The sequence below is a fragment of the Lissotriton helveticus genome, chromosome 6 (assembly GCF_964261635.1).
Source record: "Lissotriton helveticus chromosome 6, aLisHel1.1, whole genome shotgun sequence".
In the NCBI taxonomy this organism is placed as follows: Eukaryota; Metazoa; Chordata; class Amphibia; order Caudata; family Salamandridae; genus Lissotriton; species Lissotriton helveticus.
Window position 1 is genome coordinate 1,841,893,717 of NC_136067.1, and position 21,914 is coordinate 1,841,915,630.

At 44.8% G+C, this 21,914-nt stretch overlaps 1 protein-coding gene across 2 annotated transcripts in view; it reads left to right on the plus strand.

Moving 5' to 3' along the window:
* Positions 1-21,914, plus strand: part of RPS6KC1 (ribosomal protein S6 kinase C1) — a 479,581-nt gene that overhangs the window by 72,216 nt on the left and 385,451 nt on the right. For both annotated transcript variants that reach the window (XM_078649767.1, XM_078649766.1), the window contains exon 4: positions 9,342-9,457. In XM_078649767.1, the coding sequence (XP_078505893.1) occupies positions 9,342-9,457 (116 nt within the window). The remainder of the gene's footprint in view (positions 1-9,341; positions 9,458-21,914) is intronic.

Here is a 21,914-nt window from a genome sequence, read left to right on the forward strand (position 1 = left end):
GTGCTCCCTTGGGTGGAAAGATTGCTCACCATCTTCAAAATTGGCGGAAAATAACAACGGACCAATGGGTCCTAAAAATTGTTCAATTCAGTCACACCTTAGAATTTCTTCAGACGCCCCCTTGTACGCCACCGATGCATCAGAGAGCCAACCATCTGCATCAAATCCGGCAGGAGATTCGGACAATGCTCCGAAAGGGAGCAATAGAACCGGTACCGAAGGCCCAGGAAAACAAGGGGTTTTACTCCCGTTTTTTTCTTTTCAAGAAAAACAAGCTCCAATGGCGCCCCATTCTGGATCTCAGATCCTTAAACACCTATCTCAAGAAGCAATCTTTCAGGATGGTGTCTCTACAGGACATCCTTCCGTTATTGAACCCAGGAGATCATATGACTACATTAGACCTACAAGACGCGGATTTCCACGTGCCGATCCATCCCGCACACAGACAGTACCTTCGGTTCTTAGTAGCCGGAAGACATTACCAATTCAGGGTACTGCCATTCGGCTTAAAGTCCGCGCGGAGAGTGTTCACATAATGCCTGGCTCCAGTGGCGGCTGTGTTAAGAAGGCAAAAACATCAAATATTTCCTTACCTCGACGACTGGTTAGTCAAAGCACCATCGAAAGTACAAGCCAGAGCGTCAACACAGGCCTGCATAGACTTGTTCGCCAAACTGCGATTGACTCTTCACGAGGGAAAGTCAAACCTCCAACCAACAAGAGTGATCACATTTCTGGGGGCAATACTAGACACGGACTGCAACGAGGCGTTTCCCTCCGAAGAAAGGCAACGGAGGATTGTGTCCCTCTTCCAAGACTTCGTAAAAAGAAAGTCTCTTTCAGTCCGCAGATACAAATCCTTGCTGGGCATGATGTCATCTTGCATTCCCCTTGTTCCTCACTGTAAGTTAAGGATGCGCCCATGGCAGGAGCAAATCGATCTTCAGTGGCGTCAAGCGGAGGGATCCTTCGACACAATACGAGTGACACCAGTGATGGTACAAGCAGCGGAATGGTGGACACAAAAAGGAAATGTATCTCAGGGTCTGACTTTTCTTGCAAGAGCGGCTCCATTAGTGGTGATGACAGATGCGTCCCTAGAAGGATGGGGAGCTTTCCTTCAGGACCTTCAGGTCAGCGGTCGTTGGAAGGTACACAAGCAGCGATTGCACATAAATCTGCTGGAGCTCAGGGCGATCTGCTTGGCATGTCAAGCCTTCCTACCACGAATACGAGGTTCGCCAGTGTTGGTAAGAACAGACAACACTACGGCGATGCACTATTTAAACAAGCAAGGGGGAACAAGATCTCTCTCCCTATCTCAGGAGGCCCAGGAGATATGGGAATGGGCTCTTCAACAAGGAATATCATTGTCAGCAGAACACCTCCCGGGGGATCAAAACGTCAAGGCGGATACTCTCAGCAGGCTCAAATCGTCCTGCCACGAATGGGAGCTGGACCAGGGGACCCTGGACAGCATCTTTCAAAGGTGGGGAACACCGATAGTGGACCTCTTTGCCACAAGAGAGAGCAGGAAATGCCAGTACTTCGCAAGCTGGCTTCCCCAGAAGGGATCTTGGAGGAATGCGTTTTCCATGGCATGGTCCGGCGTCTTTGCCTACGGTTTTCCTCCAATTCCTCTTCTTCCCCGCGTACTGGTGAAGATCAAGAAAGAGCCGTGTAGGCTGATCCTAATAGCCCCGTGGTGGCCCAGACAACACTGGTTCACAGAACTCCTGCTGCTGTCGGAGGACCGTCCAGTTTGGCTACGACCAATTCCATCGCTTCTGACAATGTCCAGGGGTCAGGTGCTCCATCCGGACCCGAAATCCTTGCGATTAGCAGCCTTTCTCCTGAACACTGTGAGTTTAGTCATCTAAACATCTCACACGAATGTAGAACAATCCTGTCCAAAGCTAGAGCAGACAGTACCAACAAAACCTACAGGATGAAATGGAAGAGGTTTTGTCGGTGGTGTAAGAGACATAACATTCACCCTCTTACTGCTGCACCTCATCAAATTATACCTTACATTCTGCTATTAGCAAAGTCAGGATTGGCACACGCTTCCATCAAGGTGCATTTGGCGGCGTTATCTCGCTACACGAGGTCTTCGTCAGGCCCGTCCTTATGGTCATCAAGGATCAGCAAGCAATTTATGAAGGGACTATTCAGGGTCTTTCCTCCAGTAAAGCCTCCACCACCCCTATGGAATCTTAATATAGTACTGTCACAATTGATGAAATCACCGTTTGTGCCGATACACAGGGCGGACCTTAAGTTCCTGTCTTGGAAATTGGCTCTTCTCATTGCTCTGACATCAGCGAGAAGAGTAGGTGAACTGCAAGCGCTCACAATTCAGGGGCCTTTCCTACAGTTTCAGGAAGATAGAATGATTCTTAGGACTAATCCGAAATTCATTCCTAAGGTGCCAACTGACTTTCATCTGAATGAGCCGTTGGTGTTGAAACGTTTATTTCCTCATCCGTCAACAGCAGCGGAAAGAGTGTTGCACTCACCAGACGTGCAAAGATGTATGAAGTTCTACTTAAAAGACACTAAGGCCTTTCGCAAATCTTCTCGGCTATTCTTCGCTTTCAGCGCACCCAGGAAAGGTTTCCCTCTGTCTAAAAGGGGAATTGCCAGATGGATTTCCAGTGCAATTGTCTACTGTCATCAAGCTGCTGGAAAACCTCTATATGTACGAGTTTGTGCGCATTCCACGAGGGCAGTAGCCACATCTACTGCACTATTTGGAGGAGTGCCAATCCAGGATATCTGCAGAGCAGCGGCCTGGGCATCCACACACACCTTCACCAGGCACTACTGCTTGGAGGCAGCCGCAGAGTCGGATGCGGCGGTGGTAGAGGCGGTACTGCGGAATATCATCCAGTAACTGTGAGCCTTCTTTCCATCCCTCCATCCGTAATTTCTCTTGTTTTTACAAAGTCACATTTTATATATATATGTATATATGTATGATATTATGCTTCATTTTCAAATCGTATTACATGATTGTGAAATGTATCAGAGAAATGTGCTTTGTATCTTACTGCTCGCTATTCTGATTCAGGCATGTGAATCTATGAAAGTTCCAATACTGGAGTAAGAAAACAAGTTACTTTCCTGTAACTTTAGTTCTCCAGTATTGGAAGCTTTCATAGATTCACATGCACCCACCCTCCTCCCCTGAGAGGCTCACCTCGGATTTAGCACCACAAGTGTTCTATATGCACAAGTGCGCGAAAATCTGAGGGGCAGAAGGTTCTCTCAGGAGTCTTCTAGAGGGTGAGGAGCTCTGATTGGTTCAGGGAAAAGTTTGGGCCTTTTTTACATAACAAAGGCTATGGGTTGCAAAAGGGAAATGGGCCTAGGCCTCTTTTCAGTTTGCTATACTACTAAGCATTGCTTTTTTATGTACCGGAGACTCCCGTCTCGACGAGGGGGAATGATTCAGGCATGCGAATCTATGAAAGCTTCCAATACTGGAGAAGTAAAGTTACAGGTAAGTAACTTGTTTTCTTACAGCTCATTCGCAAGTGGCTCGTGCAGGCTGTCGTAGATGCATTTTGCATTCCAGTTTGGAATGTAACTTCTGCATCCAGACAGTTGCTGTGACGAGTCACATAATGCTGGATGGTGTTTCTGTGGCTGGTGCTTATATCGAATAAAGTACTAAATTTCCATTGCGTTTCTGCATGAGAAGTACTTTACAGAGTCTCAAATTCCCATGTCGTACTTGCCCACCCTTGCCCTTCGGGCAGTACACAAACTATTCAATTTGCTTAGTTAGCAGTGAGCATGTGTAGTAGCAATCTACAAGGCTTTAAAAAAGGATGTAGTCTTTACAATTTTTGGTCCAGCCCTTTCCTTCTCGACTGCTGAGACTTTCATTACCTATTTATCGTTGGTGCTGTAACATACAATAGAAAATAAAAAAGTGATGGATTGAATGCTGGGTTTCATCACAGCCACTGGTAATTACTCAGGTCGCATTCCTGTCCATCTTTTTTTGCCTTCTATTCCACTCCAGAAAGATTCAAGCCATAAGCAAATCAAATTTGGTCCTTCTCCAGTAAGAGCACTCCGGCCCGTACTGCCAGGCCATGTCACCTCCAGACAGGAACAGAAGTAACCCAGACTGGTTTCAGCATATTTGGGCTCCATCAGTGAGATGCCGCTTGAGTCAAGTGACATAGGGGCACATGCATCAAGCATTTTACCGGTCGCAAACGGGCAGGATCGCAGAATCGGCCCATTTGCGACCGGTAAAATGCTATTTACGATGCATCAAGCCCAAAGGTATTCGCAAAATAGGTAATCACAATTTTTGAAATTACCTATTTTACGAATGCAGTTAGGGAATTGCAAATTGTGATGCATTATGTATTCGGAAATTGCGTTTTAGAAATTTGGAATCACTAATTACCATCAACTTGAAGTTGATGGTGATTTGCAATTCCTCTGAAAAATGCACAAAAATGCATTTTTCAAAGTTCAATGTGGTGCATACACATACCCCTAGGGCATTTGTTTGCACCACATGTGCATACTTACCTTTGTTGGGGGTGCATCAGGATGGCCTTTTGGCCCCCTTGCAGACTTGAGATTGCATGCGCAATTTGTGATTACCTATTTGGTAATCGCAAATTGCGAATGCTGTCCCATTCAATCCTATGGACCTCTTCTCTTGGACCATAGGAATTAATGGGAAGGCATTCCTTAATTGCAAATCACAATTTGCGATTCGCAATTAAGGAATGTGTAGCAATAGCTAATATTTTAGTGAAACCTACATACATAAAGAATTGTGATTCCTTAAGAATCGCTGTTAAGGGATCACTTTTCCTTAGCTTGATGCATGTGTCCCTAAGTGTTTATTGCCTTTGCAGCCACGTCATTTGCTTGTTCTTTACTATTTATTGAGGACTCAGTCTCCTTTGCTTTCATATTTTTTTGTTTTGATACTTAAATCTTGTTTTATCACTGTGGTGTGGGGCTGCTCTTCACAAATGCAAAATGTGTTTATTGCCTTTTATTTTAACTTTACCCACCAGCTTGAAGTTAGTCCTGTAGCTACATTGTTGCTTCAAACTATAGAGGTGGCCCAGTGTCTTGGATTTGCCAGGACAGTACCATCAGAATAAATTGTCACTGCGAACATGCCTTAGAAAATGTATGTGTCAATGTTATAAACAAGGACTGAATACGTCTATGGCTTCTCCACTGGAAAAACAACTGAAGCCCACATCTGAATGTATAACCTTTATCTCTCACAACCCAGATCCACAATATGATTAGGAAACACTGGCACTTATTAGAAACAGGAGATGGCAAGTTACTCAAACCCAGGTTTGCCTGTAAACGATCCAGCAATTTTTGGGGCTGACTTGTACACACATATCCTAAAAGTGTGATGCCCTTCAGCAATATCATTTGGTAACATCCAGGACTCACTGGAAACCATCCTTGTCGCTGTAGCAAAGATTGCACCTTAACAAACAAGTACTGAGATAACCTTGTGAAATGGCATCAACTGAAGTTCACAAATTGCAGCTCAAAAAGAGTGATCTATAGAATCACATGTCCCTGTGGCCTATATTATATTGTTAGAATCACCAGGAAAATAAAATTACACATTCAAGAAAATATTATTACACTACGTTAAAAAAACGTCCTATCAAGTTGGCCACACACTTCTCCAAAAATGAATATCCACTGACAGATCTGAAATGGACTATGGACTGATATTTCAAGTAAGAAAGGAAGGTGGATCTTCTCTGAAACCACTAACTCAGAGGGCCTTAGTGAGGCGATTTAATGGAGCTGAGTATTGTTACTATAATTCTGGTGTTGGTTGTACTGCTGAGAAATAATTATTCTTCCGCAAAGTGTGACTTTTCACTTGTCCCTTCCGCGCTACCCATTTAGTCTTCATAGGATTATTCAGATTCCCCTTTTTTCGATAAGCTATGCAGATACCTGTTTTTTACACAATTGCGATTTCTTTTTTTTTACACAAATATGGTTTTGTATCCAACTCCTGTTTAAAATTGTAATACTACTCCATTATGAAGAGATAATATAGAATTGTATTCAACATTTAGTTTGCCCTCCAATACATATTTTTGTTGCTTTTTATCCTGTTCATACTACATGCAGGACAGTTATCATGAATGTTTTTTTCAGATAAGTAATCGTCCATAAAATATATAAACATTAGTAGACCGTAAAACATGTGCAAACACAAACACTAAAAACTATTAAAAGCATGTAAAAATAATGCCATTATATTTCAACAGGCGACATTGTACTCATTAAAGCAATCTATACTGGGGCTAAATGTACAAAGATACAAAAGAAAAAAATACTAGGTTATTAACTTTTGTAAATTATAAATCAATATAAAATAAAAGTTTTATACTACGGGTATTACCCCTTCCAACACAAATAGATATAAGTGAAAATTGTAAAATATATATGGTAGAAAATATAAAACAAAAACCAACATTAAATCCTTTATTAAACCACATTGTTCCAATTGGAGGCACAATTATTAAAAATCATACCTTCCTTAAACCACATTGTTCCAATTGGAGGCACAATTATTAACCATCATACCTTCCTTAAACCACATTGTTCCAACTGGAGGCAAAATGATTAAACATAATAGGCCTTAATTATATACAGCTTCTCCCTCCCTAACTGGACGCTGTCTGATATTTCCGCAAATCCAAATTCAAGCATATCTGACAAATCCACTTCTTTTGCAACTGCTTATAGATTGGACAAAAAAATGTAAAATGCATTTTGGATTCAAAGACATCCTCACAGAAGAATAAGCAGAGTTAGCATGCTTTGAAGACCACTTACCAGTAAAGGAGTTAATTGGTAAAGTGGTTAATCTAAATTTAATATGAAGGGATTTGGCATAGGAAGGAAAAACATTGTCCAAATATGGTTCAAATTTCATAGACATCTTGAAAGTCAAAACTGTATTAGTTAATCCACCTTCCCCTGCCTTCAAAATGTAATGTTCAGAGGCATATGACCAATAATGCACCTTAAGGCGATTTATATGAATATCATTGATTCCACTGTGATTATCCCCAAAAATATTTTTGCCTTAAAGTACTTTATAACCAATGTTTCACATCCTTTAGCCAAGGATGATCATTCTCATTGGCCATCCCCATCAGCTCCAGTAATTCCAAGCTCTAAGCGACCAACTCGGGAGTATACCAAAGCCTAAACCGGTTGATAGGTGGTCTTAATTTTGCGATTGTCTTTAGACCTAGATCTACAAAGAGCAGAAGTATTTTAGTACCAACAGGCATGTTAAGAAGGGATCTAATAACATTTTTCTTCTTGGTAGTTAGGCCTTTACACTCCTCTATACTCCAGATCTCTGATCTGTATAATGCTGCTTCTTGGGTTTTAGGACAGTATAACTGTATAGCAGGGGAAAGTGATCTCAGCTAGACTAACGTGCCTCAGCTAGACTATCGTGTTATGTCAAAAATGTTAAGAGCTGTTGCTGACCGTGCAGAAAACAGTAAAACATGTTGTTATTTATTCTAAATGACCCGGTACGAAATGTACAGACGGAATACCAAGAAGAGTTATAGAATAACAAAACAACATGTACAGCGTATTTCTAAAATAATGCCACAAAAACAAAAGTGTTATGTGTGGCTGTGCAAGCAGAAGCAGCCTAAAACATTTAATACACTAAACTAAGGGAGAAACGAAGTGGGCCCAGAAGGACATCACTACAAAATGTAGCTCATGCTCATTGAACACAAAGGGAGGCAAGTTTTTATGTGTTCGCAGTGCAGGGCTGGTTAGCACCCTGTAGGAGAAAGCAATTTAGATAACACTGATGATGCTGGGTGTTAAAGTTGTATATAATTCCCCTTAGTGTCTCTTTGTGTTGTCTATGTAGGGGAGCGAGGTTAAACAAGTCATTCTGTGCCCCTCGGGTGATTCATAATTGTTCTCCTTCCTCCAAGTTTGTGGAATGTATCAGTTATTGGTTATCGATATGTGCTCACCCTCAACTATCTAATCTATGTTCCGTACTTTTCTGTAGCGTGCAAGCAGAAAGCCATCTTACTTAGACATAGCTAGTTCCTGTCCATTTATTACTGCACTGATTTCAGGATATCTCCGAACCCTCATTGAGCAGTTGCAAGAGAAAGGAAGGTGTACTGTTTTCTAAACCATAGGCTTTGTGACAGGCTGTTGGGTAATAGGGACCTAGAATCCTCTGTAGTACTCAATACCAGTGGTTCTTAACCTGTAGTCTGGGATCCCCTGTGGGTCCACAAAGCCTACTCAGGGGCTCTGTGACTACTTAGAAAGCACAAGATGCACAATTGTAATTTTAAAAGCATTCTATAAATGTGAAGGAATTTGAAATTGGAAGCTACAAATTAAGGTATTATCCTTAGATTTATTCATGGGAGCAGTGCAAGTACATCAAACAGAAAATATTATGGACGATAAGCAGCCTAAGTTGAATGTTGGATCCTGATTAAGGCACCACACTCTGGGTATATGAGAATGCCTAAACATGTTGATCATGAGATGGGGGCAGAAGATGGTCTCCCCCCTTTTATGTTTTTAGCCATGCTTGAATTGTGGTCTTTAATAAGTGTATATATAGGAAGAAGGTGTTTTCTAGTAGTGTTTAATGTTGGGGACTGTTATATAAGTAATTGTGTTTTACTAGTATCAAGGTGAAAACACCGGCATTGTTTTATCAACAAGCCCATCCTCCCTTTTCACTTCTGATTTCCCCCTTTTTAGTAAGACGCTTAACCTATTGGTGATATACACTTAATGATGATTATCGTCGGACTATAATGGTTGAGTCCCAAAGAACAGAGTACCTTCTAAATGATTAAGTATTTTTCACCAACTCTCAAAATCTTATACCCATTGTAATTATACAAATATATAATTATACAAATAAAGGGACTAAAAAAAGGGAAAGTTTGAACAGAGACATCTAATTCACTTAGGTAACTTCATCCCTGTCCATTGCTCAATGTCAAGTAGGCGGTACATTGGTACCCCCAGGAAGAACTGAGTATGCACTTAGTGGGAACATTTTAGGGCGTCATTATTGGAAGCATTTTATTTCTTCCTATTGAGGGTGTAGGGACAGCCCCGGAAAAGTAAATCCCTGCTCTTCAGCCTGATCTATGGAACCAGTGATATTGACCATGTGTGAATGCTCATTTATTGTGACATACTCTCTTTAAGTCAAGCTTTGTTGCAAATATTGAATGTTTTCACCAGTATAAAGGTTTGCCCATTCTCTTTTGTGTCAGGGCGCTTTGATGAGAGCGTAATCGAAGAAAGAAGACAGTGCGCTGAAGATTTACTGCAGTATTCGGCCAACATCCCTGCACTTTATAACAGCAAACAATTTGAAGATTTTTTTCAGGTACACCCCACCCTTGCTCATTATAGTTTCGGTCATGTGTGGACTTTGGTAATGGATCTATTTTTACAGTCGTGTGTAGCTCCATTTTGTTTATATTTGATTTAGAATTTCTCTTGAGGTTTACCTATATTGCGCCATATTTTGTTCATAGTGACTTTGAATCTCTCTAGGACTAAACCTAGTTTAGCGTGGCGTGATACATCTTAGAATTGCAAGAAAGTATCTTTAGCCAAAGCGAATCTTTGTAAAGCCGTTGTATCTGACCAACATGAATAGGAAAATTGTCATGACATCAGGCTTACTAGGAATTGTACATGGACCTTACTGTACATCTGAAAAACTACAGAAAGAAATGCGTGTTTTTAGGCCATTTCCAGCCAGAGATCGCTGCAGTTTATCAGCATCTTTTGCTGTTTTGTGAGCTTGTCAGACCTGCAAGGAATCTCTTGTTTTTACCAATGCGTGTACTTAAATCCCAAATCAACTTTGTAAGGCTATAACTATAAGAGGAACACCATCACTACAAAAACGACAGACTACAGATTTGATTAATAGCTATGATGTATATAATTTTTTTTTGGTCAAATTATGTTGCAGTAAGTCGTGCTGAAATCAGTTTGAAATTGTACCTTTGATAGTTTCAGTGGCTGGAAATATTGCAATGACTGAAGCAATTACCCCTACATTTCCATACTATAGAGGTATGAATTTTCCTAGCTGTTGTAATGGAAAGGTTCTATTTTGGGCATGAAGGCGACGGTTAAGCGTAATTCCTTACTAAAATACTTACTAAGGAATTGTAGTATATAGTAATTCACCAGAGATGACTGTATAAACTGACATAAATCCATCTAGTGAGGCTATTAAATCTAGACCTGAGAACATCCCTCTAAGAAGATCGTAGGGATGCTAGCTAGCTATCGTTTCCCAAGAACTTTCTTTCTGGTTGGTGGGTGGGAGGTGGTGGTGTTGGTGGTGATGAGGGGGCACCTGGAGTTGTCCAACATATCACCTTCATTGGAGCTCTTGTCACTGCTCCACTAACCTGCCTGGGGAGACAATCTTTCGCATTGTATCTTTAGTGGTGTAATGACCTGTGTGGCTGCAGAAGAAGGTTTTGTGTTTGTAACCAGCCCAGTGTGTGGGTATGTAACCTTTACAACGAAACTTTTACAACGACCTACCATTACAACGCAACTTTTACAACGCATACTATTACAACGCATTGCTCTGGGGGGCGCTCTAGGATAGGGAATAGGTTAATTTACTATCCAATAACCTTCCCTACTATCCACGGGGACTGGAGTTGGAATAGTAAATTAAACTATTCACTATCCAGCACCCCAAAGCGCTATGCGTTGTAATGGTATGCGTGGTAAAAACCGCGTTGTAAAGGTAGGCGTTGTAACGTCATACATCCCAGTGTGTGGTATGCACCTGAGACCTGTTAGGTTCCTTCCCTGGGCAGTGGAGATTTACATAATGGTGGGCATAAGGCAGTGAACAGACATGGGATCTCGGTGCTGCTGGCGAGAGTGGTGTGCCAACCCATTAGGTTGCAGATGCTGAGCTGTTGATATATGGAGGTGGAGAGACATATGTATTTCAGTAACAGGGACTGGGTTAACAGAGGCTGGACCGGAACACTTTTGCCTGACGATCTCGCTAGAGTTGCTTGAAATGTAAACACCAATTGGGTATCATCGGCGTATGATACCATGGCAATGTTCCGGTCTTTGGCCAGCAGGGCCAGGGAGCGGACAGAAATATTAAATAAGGTGGGGCTCAGGGCAGAATCCTGTGGAACACCACATCTGAGAGGATGGACACTGGGGAAAAGAAGGAGCAGAGACCTGGAAAGACCAATCGGCCAAGAAGGACGAGAACCATGCCAGGGCCTTACCATTGACCCCGATCTCCTCCAGCCAATGTAACAAGATCCTATGGGAAACCAAGTCGAAGGCCGCACTAAGATCCAGTAGGATCAGTGCTGAGGTTCTGCCTTCATCCAAAGTGGACCGTAGCTGCTCTGTTACTTGCAAGTAGTGCAGATTCGGTACTATGTCTAGGCCGGAAGCCATTTTGTGGCCCATCTAGAATCGAGTTTGCTTCCAGGTATTGAGTTAAGATGGTGTTGACATAGGACTCCATGATTTTAGCAAGGTACGGGAGCAGAGATGTTGGACTAAAGTTTTCTGACAGACGCATCCAGCGTTGGTTTTTTTACGGGGGGATAACTTTGGCATGTTTCCAGGACTTAGGGTTCTTCACCACCACTGACAGTGACCTATTAATCAGCACCCGGCCCTTCGATAGGAGGCAGTCGTGGAATTTTCTAAAGAGATCTTGTACTAGTTAAATTCATGGCACTAAACGCGTAAATAGTGAGGCCTCCAGATTCCAAATTTATTGTGCTCAACAGACCGTAGTGGCCATCCAACTCCAAACAGTCTGTTTCTCCACACCTAGTGACACAAAAATGTCACAGTATCTTGTGGTATTTTGTCTTAGATGTCTATGAATTTGTTTGTTGGAATTTGTTGCTCGAGCCAGTACACCATTAGCGCCTTTGAGAATACTCTTTGTTGCAAAATATGATGGGGAAGGTAGTGAAGGCATTGTTAGGACAGCTGTGTATTTCAGGTTCCTTGCTTTTATTGACCGTGTCCCATTGCTTGAATAGAAATTTATCTTGGAGAACTTGCAATAACATTTTTTTCATATATATATAAGTTACTATAGTGGCTCCCACTCTGGGGCCTGACTGTAGTGTGAATTGAATTCTGGTGATGTCCTCAGATAACTTTTGTTTTAGGTTGTCTCTGTTATGAAAGAGTCACCAGTTGCTATTCCTATTAAATACAATTTCTGTTCCTCTTGAGCTATTCTGTGGGACAATAAGCCACTTTAAACATATAGTCTTGATCTGGAAAACTTGTTCTGGTTATAAAATTTGGGTACACAGCTTTTTCAGTGTCATGATTCACCCGGCTTTCTTGTTGATAGACCAATTGCCTATGTACCCTCTTTTCCATTTTTCTTTCAGCAATAACTGAATCACTAATGTAAGTTGATATGAACATACACATTGTCTCGTTCTGCACCTCAGTCTGAGTGTCAGAATGTTTTTTAATAGGAGAATTTGTTTTTTACTCTGTCAGGTTCTCAATGATTTGTTAACTTCTCACCAAGCTGGGAGTCAATTAGTGGTGATATGGGTATTTACTGTGTGAAGGATTGATGTCTTCGAGATCTGGGATATACATTCTGCAGGGTCAGATTTGGACTGGCCTTCATCAGCTCTGCTATTGAATATGGGAAAATGTTTGTGTTTTAAACATTTTATGTCGAATTGGAATTTGCACTGTTCTGATCTAAAACTGAATACCAGTAGCTACCTCAGCTAAAGTGTTCTTTACCGGCTAGTACTGTTTTACTCGTGAAATTAACTTGAATTGATATAACGCTTGCTTACCTGCCTGGAAGCAGCATTTGAACGCGCACTCTTTGGGGGCTCTATTTTCCTCACTTCCGGTGAGCGTCAGTAGTACTTTTGGGGCGGGAAGATCCGGTTAGCTCTCTAGATGCGCACTCACAGGGCTTTTTAAGCATGGCTGCAGAGCGGACGCACCAGCGGGCGTGCCTAAGGCAAGCCCGTCCGCGCACCGGTCAAGCACAGAGCCAGCCATGCTGCTGGTTTTGATCCTCAATTCAGGAGGAAGCCACAACAGATGTACACAGGGGAACAACTCCTACAAATAAGGGAAGGTAGGAGCGATGACCCCCTCAACACTTCTTCCCTGCAGGTTAAAGCACCACTTGAGAAACTTAAGCTGGTTAGTCTCAAGTGTGGTTTGATTAATGCTGGGTCCCTTGTAAAGCACCACTAGGAGATATATATATTGATTGATTCCCTTAAGCTTCACGTACTATTTCTCACTGAAACCTGGACTCCCCCTGACTCTGAGGTTGTACTGGGAATGGCATGTCCAGCAGGTTATAAGGTGCTTCACAAACCACAGGTATCTAGTAGAGGTGGGGGAGTTGGTTTGATCTTTAAAGATAGCTGGAACTTTGTGCAACTCTCCATTGACGATACCGAGGGCATGGAGCTCATGGGGTTTTCCCTGATGAGCCCCAGGGGACACCTGCTCTCTGGCATGGTTTGCTCAGGGGCGTTTTAAGGATTTTGGGGGCCCTGGGCCAAATGTATTTTGGGGGCCCCTGTTCGGAGCAACTTTGATTTTATGTTCCGGTTTCACCTCTTTCATGTTCTCTTTGGCAAATTCTAAATGTGTGTACATCTAATATTCAGGGATAGTAATGTGTGTTTTTAGTATCTTAACACAGCAGCAGTTCACTAATATTACTGCAAATTTCTGTCATACCCTCCCATTTCTCCTAAATAATGATTTAAAGGAAACTTTTTAGGATTTATTATTTTAACACATTACATCACATTACGAGCCGCCTACATCCACAGGCCGGAGGCGATGGAACTTCTAGCATACAGTGAATGTCATTTAATAACAATAAAAGAACGAAAGGAGTGAAAGGTCAGGCACAAGACGGGAGGAGGGGAGGCAATCGCTGGAATGGAGTCTAGATTATGGCTTCTCTTTGACTCTGGTGCGTCATGTATCCACCTCTGGTGTCTGTGTCGTTAAGCATAGGATTTTCAAATATTGAGCATAGGGCAATTCTCGGAATTCATCCAACATATATTGTATGCAGGGGTGCCACATTTTAACGAAGCGAGGCAATTGCTGTGTGTCTATAACCAACAGCTTTTCCATGCCCAGTGTGTCCCAGACCTTATGTAACCAATCCAGGTGTGTTGATACCGTGTCCCTTCCCCACTTCGCAAACAGGAGTTGTTCACTGCACAAAACAGCAAGGTGATCACTCTACCTCTGTGCGAGCGCATCGTGTGTAAGGGGATTGGGAAGGCCTAAGAGTATGTAGGTTGGGAATTTGGGAATGTCAGTTTGGAATATACTGTTGACCGAGTCCAAGACCTTGAACCAGAAGGGTTCCAACTTGGGACAGTGCCAGACTATGTGCATGAGTGTGCCCTGATGTTCACAATGGAGCCAACATCTCCCATCACCGGACTGGTTCCACGCCGCCACTCTGTCAGGCATGTGATACCAGTAGTAGGCGATCTTGAGGAGCATCTCTTTACTAGTGGTGTTCACTGCTGAGGAGCGCGCTCTGTGGAGCATGTCAATCCAATCCTTATCTGTAAAAGTACGCTCGCATTCTCTCTCCCAGCAGGTACAGGCCTGTGAGGCTAAGGTGTGGATTGGTTTTACTAAGAAGGCGTACATGTCTGAGAGTAGCTTGGCATCCGAGGTTCTAGTGAGGATCCTCTTCGAAAACGCCGTCAGTGGTCTACTGGCATGCGGCGGACCCACGGCTGAGAAACTCAGTGCGCCAACAGGAGATATTGCCACTGTGTCAATTGTGGTAGATTGTAGTGGGTTTGCAAAGTGCGGAAATCCATAAGGCCATCAGCGTCAAACATGTCGCCTGTACACTTACAGTTGGCTTCCTGCCAGGTCTTAAACCATGCCCCTGTGAGTGCCAGTGGAAAGTCTGGGTTGCCAATCACAGGAGTTTGTGGCGATATTGGAGTGGAGAGCCCATGTTGATGATGTACCTTATCCCACAACACCACTGTGATCCGCGTGACTGGGGAGACATACACGCCCAAGGGTCCGTGTGCTGTCGGCAACCAGGGTATCTTCCAAATATGGGTGGCTGGGATGGCCTGGTCGATGAAGCACCAATGCTTTTCAGTGAGTGGATGGGACCATTCCACCATGTAGCGGAGCTGCGCCACCAGATAATAACACTGCAGGTCCGGAAAGCCCAAGCCGCCAGCAGCCATGGGGAGGTAGGCGCAGGGCTTGGATATACGTGCTCGCTTGCCTTCCCAAATAAAGTCCCACAGGAGGGATTGTATCCTATCCAAGACCCTTGGAGGGGCCTGGAGGGCCAGTGTTTGCATGGTGTAAAGGAGCTTAGGCAGGAGTGTCATCTTAATTGCTGTAAGGCGGCCCATCCATGAAAGCTTATACGTCTTCCATTTGGCGAGCTCGTGCCTCGCAAGTGCTAGGAGGCCCCATTAATTATAAGCAGCAGTGTCTGTAGTTGTGGAGTGCACGCATAGACCGAGGTACTGCATGCTGTCGTCTGCCCATTGGTATGGGTATTTGCCCTGCAGCCGAGAGAGTTCTATGTCAGGGACGGTTAGGCCTAGGAGCAGGGACTTTTGAGGGTTGATCTTAAAACCGGAGGCCGATCAGAACTCATTCATCTAAACGGAAACCGCATCTAGCGAATTGTCGGGGTCTGTGAGCATGAGAAGCACGTCGTCAGCAAATAACATTATCTCATGTTCCCTGCCTCCCATCCCGACCCCAGATATGAGTCAATTAAGCCTTATTCCTTTGGCAAATGGCTCCATGCAGAGCTCAAAAAGTAGTGGCGACCAAGGGGAGGCCTGTCTGGTCCCTCTCTTAATGGGGAAGGCAGATGATTTAATACCGTTGACTTGTACATTTGCTTAGGGAGCAGAGTGGCAGGGGTGGATCCAGCCACGAAGCCTGGGCTCAAATCCAAATCCCTCCAACACTCGGTGTAGGTAAGGCCAGTGCAAGCGGTTGAATGCTTTCTCAGCACCTATGTTCAACGCTAGGGCTGGGGCCTGTGTACGTTGAATATTGTCCAGTAGATGGCACAGTCTTTTAGTGTTGCTGCTACAGCCTCTTTCCTAGACAAAACTGGCCTGGTCAGAGTCCACCAATCCCTGCAAATAGGGGGCCAGCCTGTGCGCCAGGATGCTGGTGAAGATTTTTGCATCAACGTTCAATAGTGAAATTGGGCGATAAGAAGCACAGTCCCTCGGATCTTTTCCTGGTTTCAGGATCACTCTGATAGTGGCTTGGAGCATTGATTCCTGCAGTGTCTCCCCCTCTTTCAATGAATTGTACGCCCATGCCAAGGAGCTATCTGTACCCCAAAGAGTTTATAGAACTCTGCCCCATATCCATTGGCCTGGAGGCCTTGTTAGACTTTAGTTTCTGAATTGCCAGGAGGACCTCCTGTGTACTTATGTCCTATTCCAGCGCTTCAAAGGTGGACCCACTCGCCACTGGTGGAGGCACCGGGGCAAGGTACGCTGCAATGTCTATGTTGTGGAGTTGTTCGGCCTGATATAGCTTCTAATAAAAATATCGGAAGGCATTAGCCACCTCTAAGTCCGTAGAACAAAGGGAGCCATCCGTAGTCCGCACCTCGGGGACCCGCCGATCCGATGCCTGCGCTCGAAGGTGGTGAGCTAACATGACCCCTGCCTTGTTTCTCCCTGCATAATATGTCTGACGTAGTCTGAGAAGGTCATACTCAACACGTCCCATATTTAGTGCCTACAGTTGTTTTCTTGTTGTTTTCAACTGGCGACTGATTGCCACTGATCCTGACCTGACATGCGCCGACTCCATGTCTTTGATCTGTGCTCCCAGGCTTCTCTCTTCTCCCTTTGTTCTCTATTGAAACCTCCCGATATACCTAGAAAGTGCCCTCGCAATGCCACCTTCAGAGTTTCCCAACTGATATGTATTGGCGTCTCAGGGAGAGTATTAGTTTCCAAGAAGGATTGGAGTACAGTTTGTGTATCAGCTCTTATTTTGTCATAAGTCAAATGTTTAGTGTTTAGTCGCCAACGGAGGGGGGCGGGCGTCTGACCCCCATATTTAAATTGCAGAGTTAAAGGAGAGTGATCCGAGAGTGTGTCTGCCCCAATATCTACCAATAGTGTGACCTGAGTGATCCGTGATGTAGTGAGAAAGTAATCTATGCGCGCATACGTATGATGCAGAAAAGAAGGTGCAATCTATTGCCCTGGGATGCATGTGTCTCCAGATATCTGTGAAGCTGGCCTCACCCAACCACCGTTGGGTACCCTTTGTCAGTCTGTCATTCTGTCCTGTTCTAGGGGAAGATCTATCCAGGTGGGAGTTGGTTGCTATGTTGAAGTCCCCCCACAACTATTTCCCTATCGGAGAGTCTCCCTAAAAAAATACTTCCTGCTGCTCATTTGGGGGATACGTGTTAGCAACCATGAGCCTGGCCCCCTGAATAGTGAACTGCAATGCCAACATCCTACCTGGGATCTCCATGAGCACCCGCTCCACCCTTCCCGCAAAGTGGGTCGCAAGAAAGATAGCCACCCCGTTCCCTTCTTGGTGGACCCTGAGGAGAAATATTGCCGGTCAAACCAGAGTGAACGTAGTTTCCGCCAGTCTTCCTGGAGGAGGTCGGTCGCCTGTAACAGGCAAATATCGCATTTCGGAGCTCAAAGCAGAGCCAGGACAGCTAGCAGCTTGGCCCGGGCTTTAAGGCCTCGAACACTGAGGCTAATCAAGGACACCACTAGGAGGAAATCTACAAGGAAGCTTGTGTTCCTTCTGCAGCAACCCACATACGTCGAACCATGCCCCTACAAAGATTAAGGCTAAGGAAAAACCTCCTCTGACGAAGAAGATGGGATAAGGAAAGCGAGATATAGAGAAGAAACAACAATATCAACACAATGTACTTCCCCCACCAGGTGGCACTTGAAGAGTCATAATGAGATGGGTCCATGTCAAAGGAGAACCCTGTCACCAGCGAACGTCCGGCAGGTTGAAGCTCCGCTGGACACAACGCTCCTTGCCCGGCAAGGGAGGTCTACATACCAGACAAACAGGAGCCTCAGCCGCTGAATCCCAGGCAAATTGGAGGCGGAAGGGTGATCCCATTTGTATATGAAGCTGCCGAATGTCTGTGATGGGTTTGAGGGATCTTTGTCTCTGGAGTGTAATTGGGGAAAGATCCTGAAACAGCCAAATCCGGAGGCCCTCGCATTCAATATTTTTCAAATCTTGTGCTTCCATCATTATGGCCTTCTTCTGTCGGTAATAGTGGAGGCAAGTGTGTATGTCTTGTGGCTGGTCCGGTCCAGAAGCCGGTTTTCCCGTGTGATGAGTGCGGTCAAGGATGATATCCTGGCCCTGCAGCGATGGAGCGATGTGCTTGAAGAGGCGGACCGCAAAGTCCTCTAGGTTACCCGTGACTGCTTGTTGAGGAACTCCCTTAATACGAATATTGGGGCGCCGAGATCAGTTCTCCAAGTCTTCCAGCTGGATCTTTTTGTAGAGGTCTTGGTGAACATATACCGACATATCCTTCATAGTGTTCCGATGGGTCGACATGGCCGCTCACCGGTCAAAAGTATAATCTCTCATGGCCGTCGGTCACTACAGCACTGGTCCCTTCCACTGCTGCCGTATAGTGCAGCCATGCACTGCACCTCCTCTTTAGAAACCATGCTCTCACCTCAAGATTGATGGGCGATCCCAAAGGCCACACCCAGAGCCTGGGACAGCAAACAAGACTCTCAGGGACGGGACAGTTCTCTTCTGCCCAGACCGCAGAAGGCTGCTGTCGCAAGCCCTCATCCCCTACGAGGCACTCCGCCTGCAGCAGCCGTAGCTCAGCACCCCAGCAATCACTTCCGTTGCCACTGCCGATAACGCAGGGACCTCCACTGGCTCATCAACAGGCCCAGAGAACAACAGGGTGGCAATCCGGGCTTCAGAAATTGAGGGGGGCGCCCCTCCAGTCATCCAGTGATAGACCTGGCATTTGCCCGCATTCTCCACAACTCCTGCAGGGCAACCCAGTCAGTGGTAGGGTCCATGTGTAGCTTCACAGGGACGGGACGGCCCGCTCCCTTCGTACAGCAGAAGGCTCGCAGTAGCATGCCCTTGCCCCCTGCAGGACTCTTCCTTAACGATGGGAGACTCTAGGAGTCCCGGTTTTGGTCTCCGGTCACCCCAGAATTCTTGGGGGCTCCCTCCCGGCCTGACCACCAGATTCAGGGGCGGGTGCTGCGGCGCCACATGTGGTCACCTGGCAGGCAGCCCACCAGGTCTCCAGACAGCCTGGGCATCCACAACCAATTGCAGAGGCGGCTAAACATATTGTGGGGCGGAGGGTGCCCTGCTCCTGTCACTGTACAGATTGCCCAGCCCCAGGACTGGGCCGCAGACTGCCTGCTTACTCCGTTACAGGTCTGGGGGAACCAGTGCCTGCTCCAGCCCAGAGTCCAGCACGGCAATCCCAGGCCCACAGTCCTCGCTCTTCCCTCCCAGGGTTACAGATTCACTCAGTTTGGTATATCAAAAAACAGTGGTTCCAGTGGAGCAATGAATGTATGATCAATAGTCAATACAAAACATAATGTCTAATAACAATATGAAGGTTGCTGAGGATGTAGGAGGGAAAGAACATAACTCATAACACCAATTTTATACCATCATTTGTATTTTTGCGAGAAAGAATGCTTCATTATTTACATTTTGCATTTTACATGTAGTATTTTTAAAAAGTGTGAAAGGTGTCCCAAGTGTATAGTGTGAACCGAGGGAGTGGTTAAACATACAGTTGAGTGACAACAAGTGACAGTTATATACACGGTTTCAGCAACGGATATTTTACAAGGGAAAGGGAAAATGACCATTCAAGCGATAATCAATAATGTTCACAATGACTATTTCAAATCATAGACACTGATTGTTAGGTTCATTCCCAATTAGCGTCGACGGCGTTTCGACCCGTTAGTGGATGGAGGGTCTGACCCTCCATCCACTGACGGGTCGAAACGCCGTTCTGTTCTCCCTCCTACATCCTCAGCAACCTTCATATTGTTATTAGACATTATGTTTTGTATTGACTATTGATCATACATTCATTGCTCCACTGGAACCACTGTTTTTTTATATAAAATACGCACCCTGGTTCCTTAGTGAGTAGGGTTCCCTTGTTCTCCTTGTCACTCAGTTTGGTGCCGGGGAGTGGGCCGATCAACGCTCACCCCTGGTTTCGGACCCTCCTCACGGCCGCAGCTGCCCACAGTACCCAGCCCTGTGGCTCCACAGTGCTCGGCACACCCGGCCCAGGGTCAACGGCCGTCGCTTTCAAGTCTGCCGCGGTCTGAGGCCACAGGACACCTTGGACCTTCAGGCAGACGTGCATATGACGCCTCCCTGGCTTTTTGGCCTGCACACACGGCGGAGCTCCGATGGCTGTGATCAACTCCACCGCCATGCTGTACACTCCCCAAAAGAAACTTTTTGTATGGATCTTGCAAGAAACAAACACATTTTGTCTGCAAAGTGTCTTCAATAGACTCTCACACATTAAAAATAAATGATAGAAAAAGGCAATTTACAACAATCTGTTTCAAAATTATTCAAGGTTATCAGGGCAAGACTCTATGCAGAACAAAGCTGTCTCTATCAGGGTGCCCCCTGAAAAGCTGGGGCCCTGGGCCAGAGCCCACTTTGCCCATGCCTTAAAACGTCTCTGGGTTTGCTAACGCCCCCTCAACCCCCGGTGCATTCAACCCTCATTTCCAGAATGTTATCAGTAATTTGTTTAATTTGGCTCTCACTTATTCCCACATGGTAATTGTAGGAGATTTTAATCTCTGGGCCAATGGGAATACTGGGTCGGCACTCAATGACCTCCTGCAATCATGTGAGAATCTGAACCTACAACAATCGGTATTGGGTCCAACTCACCAAGGTGGTCACATTTTAGATCTTATTTTTGCCGAGGAAAACACAGCCAAAGTAGAGGCCATCTCGCCTCTTTGCTGGACGGATCATTTTCTTGTTACTTTTACAGTTGCCATCCCCAATAAAAACCCAGACCTCGTTACCATGCCTAATTATCGCAGAGGCAGGGAATGGAACAAAATGCCTGATATTGCCAAACAAACGTCTATATTCACTGGTACTAATGTGTTTGACGTAAACAAGCCTGTGGAAATAAACTATTTGGATTTTTGCAAACCGATCACTAAGGCCCTTGATGTGATCATCCCCGTAAAAAATATGAAGACTAAGCGTAAGCCATCTGCCCCTTGGCTGAACGAGAATCTAAAAAATCTTAAAAAGAGCTGTAAACTGGCCGAAAGAAAATGGAGGAAATGCTATGATACAGCTGATAAAGCAGCTCTGAAGGTCACACTGAATAACTATAAAAATGAAATTTCTAAAGCAAAAGCGGAGTTTTTTGCCAACTCAATTTTAGAGGCTCCCAACAAAACCCGTAGGGTCTTTAAGATAGTCAATGAATTGTCAAATCCTGACTGCTTAAAAAACAAAACCATCACAACTCGAGAACTATGCGAAAGCCTAGCTACTTTTTTTGAGGAGAAAATCTCGAAAATAATTACTGGGTTATCTCACAGTCAGGAACATTCTTGTGATCCTGTATGTGAGGCTTGCACTCAGCCACTAGCCTATCATACAGAGGAAGGGGCTCGCGAGAATAGACCTGCAACTTTAAGCCAGTTTGTGACACCCACGGAAGAAGAGTTTTATAAATGTGCTATGAGCAC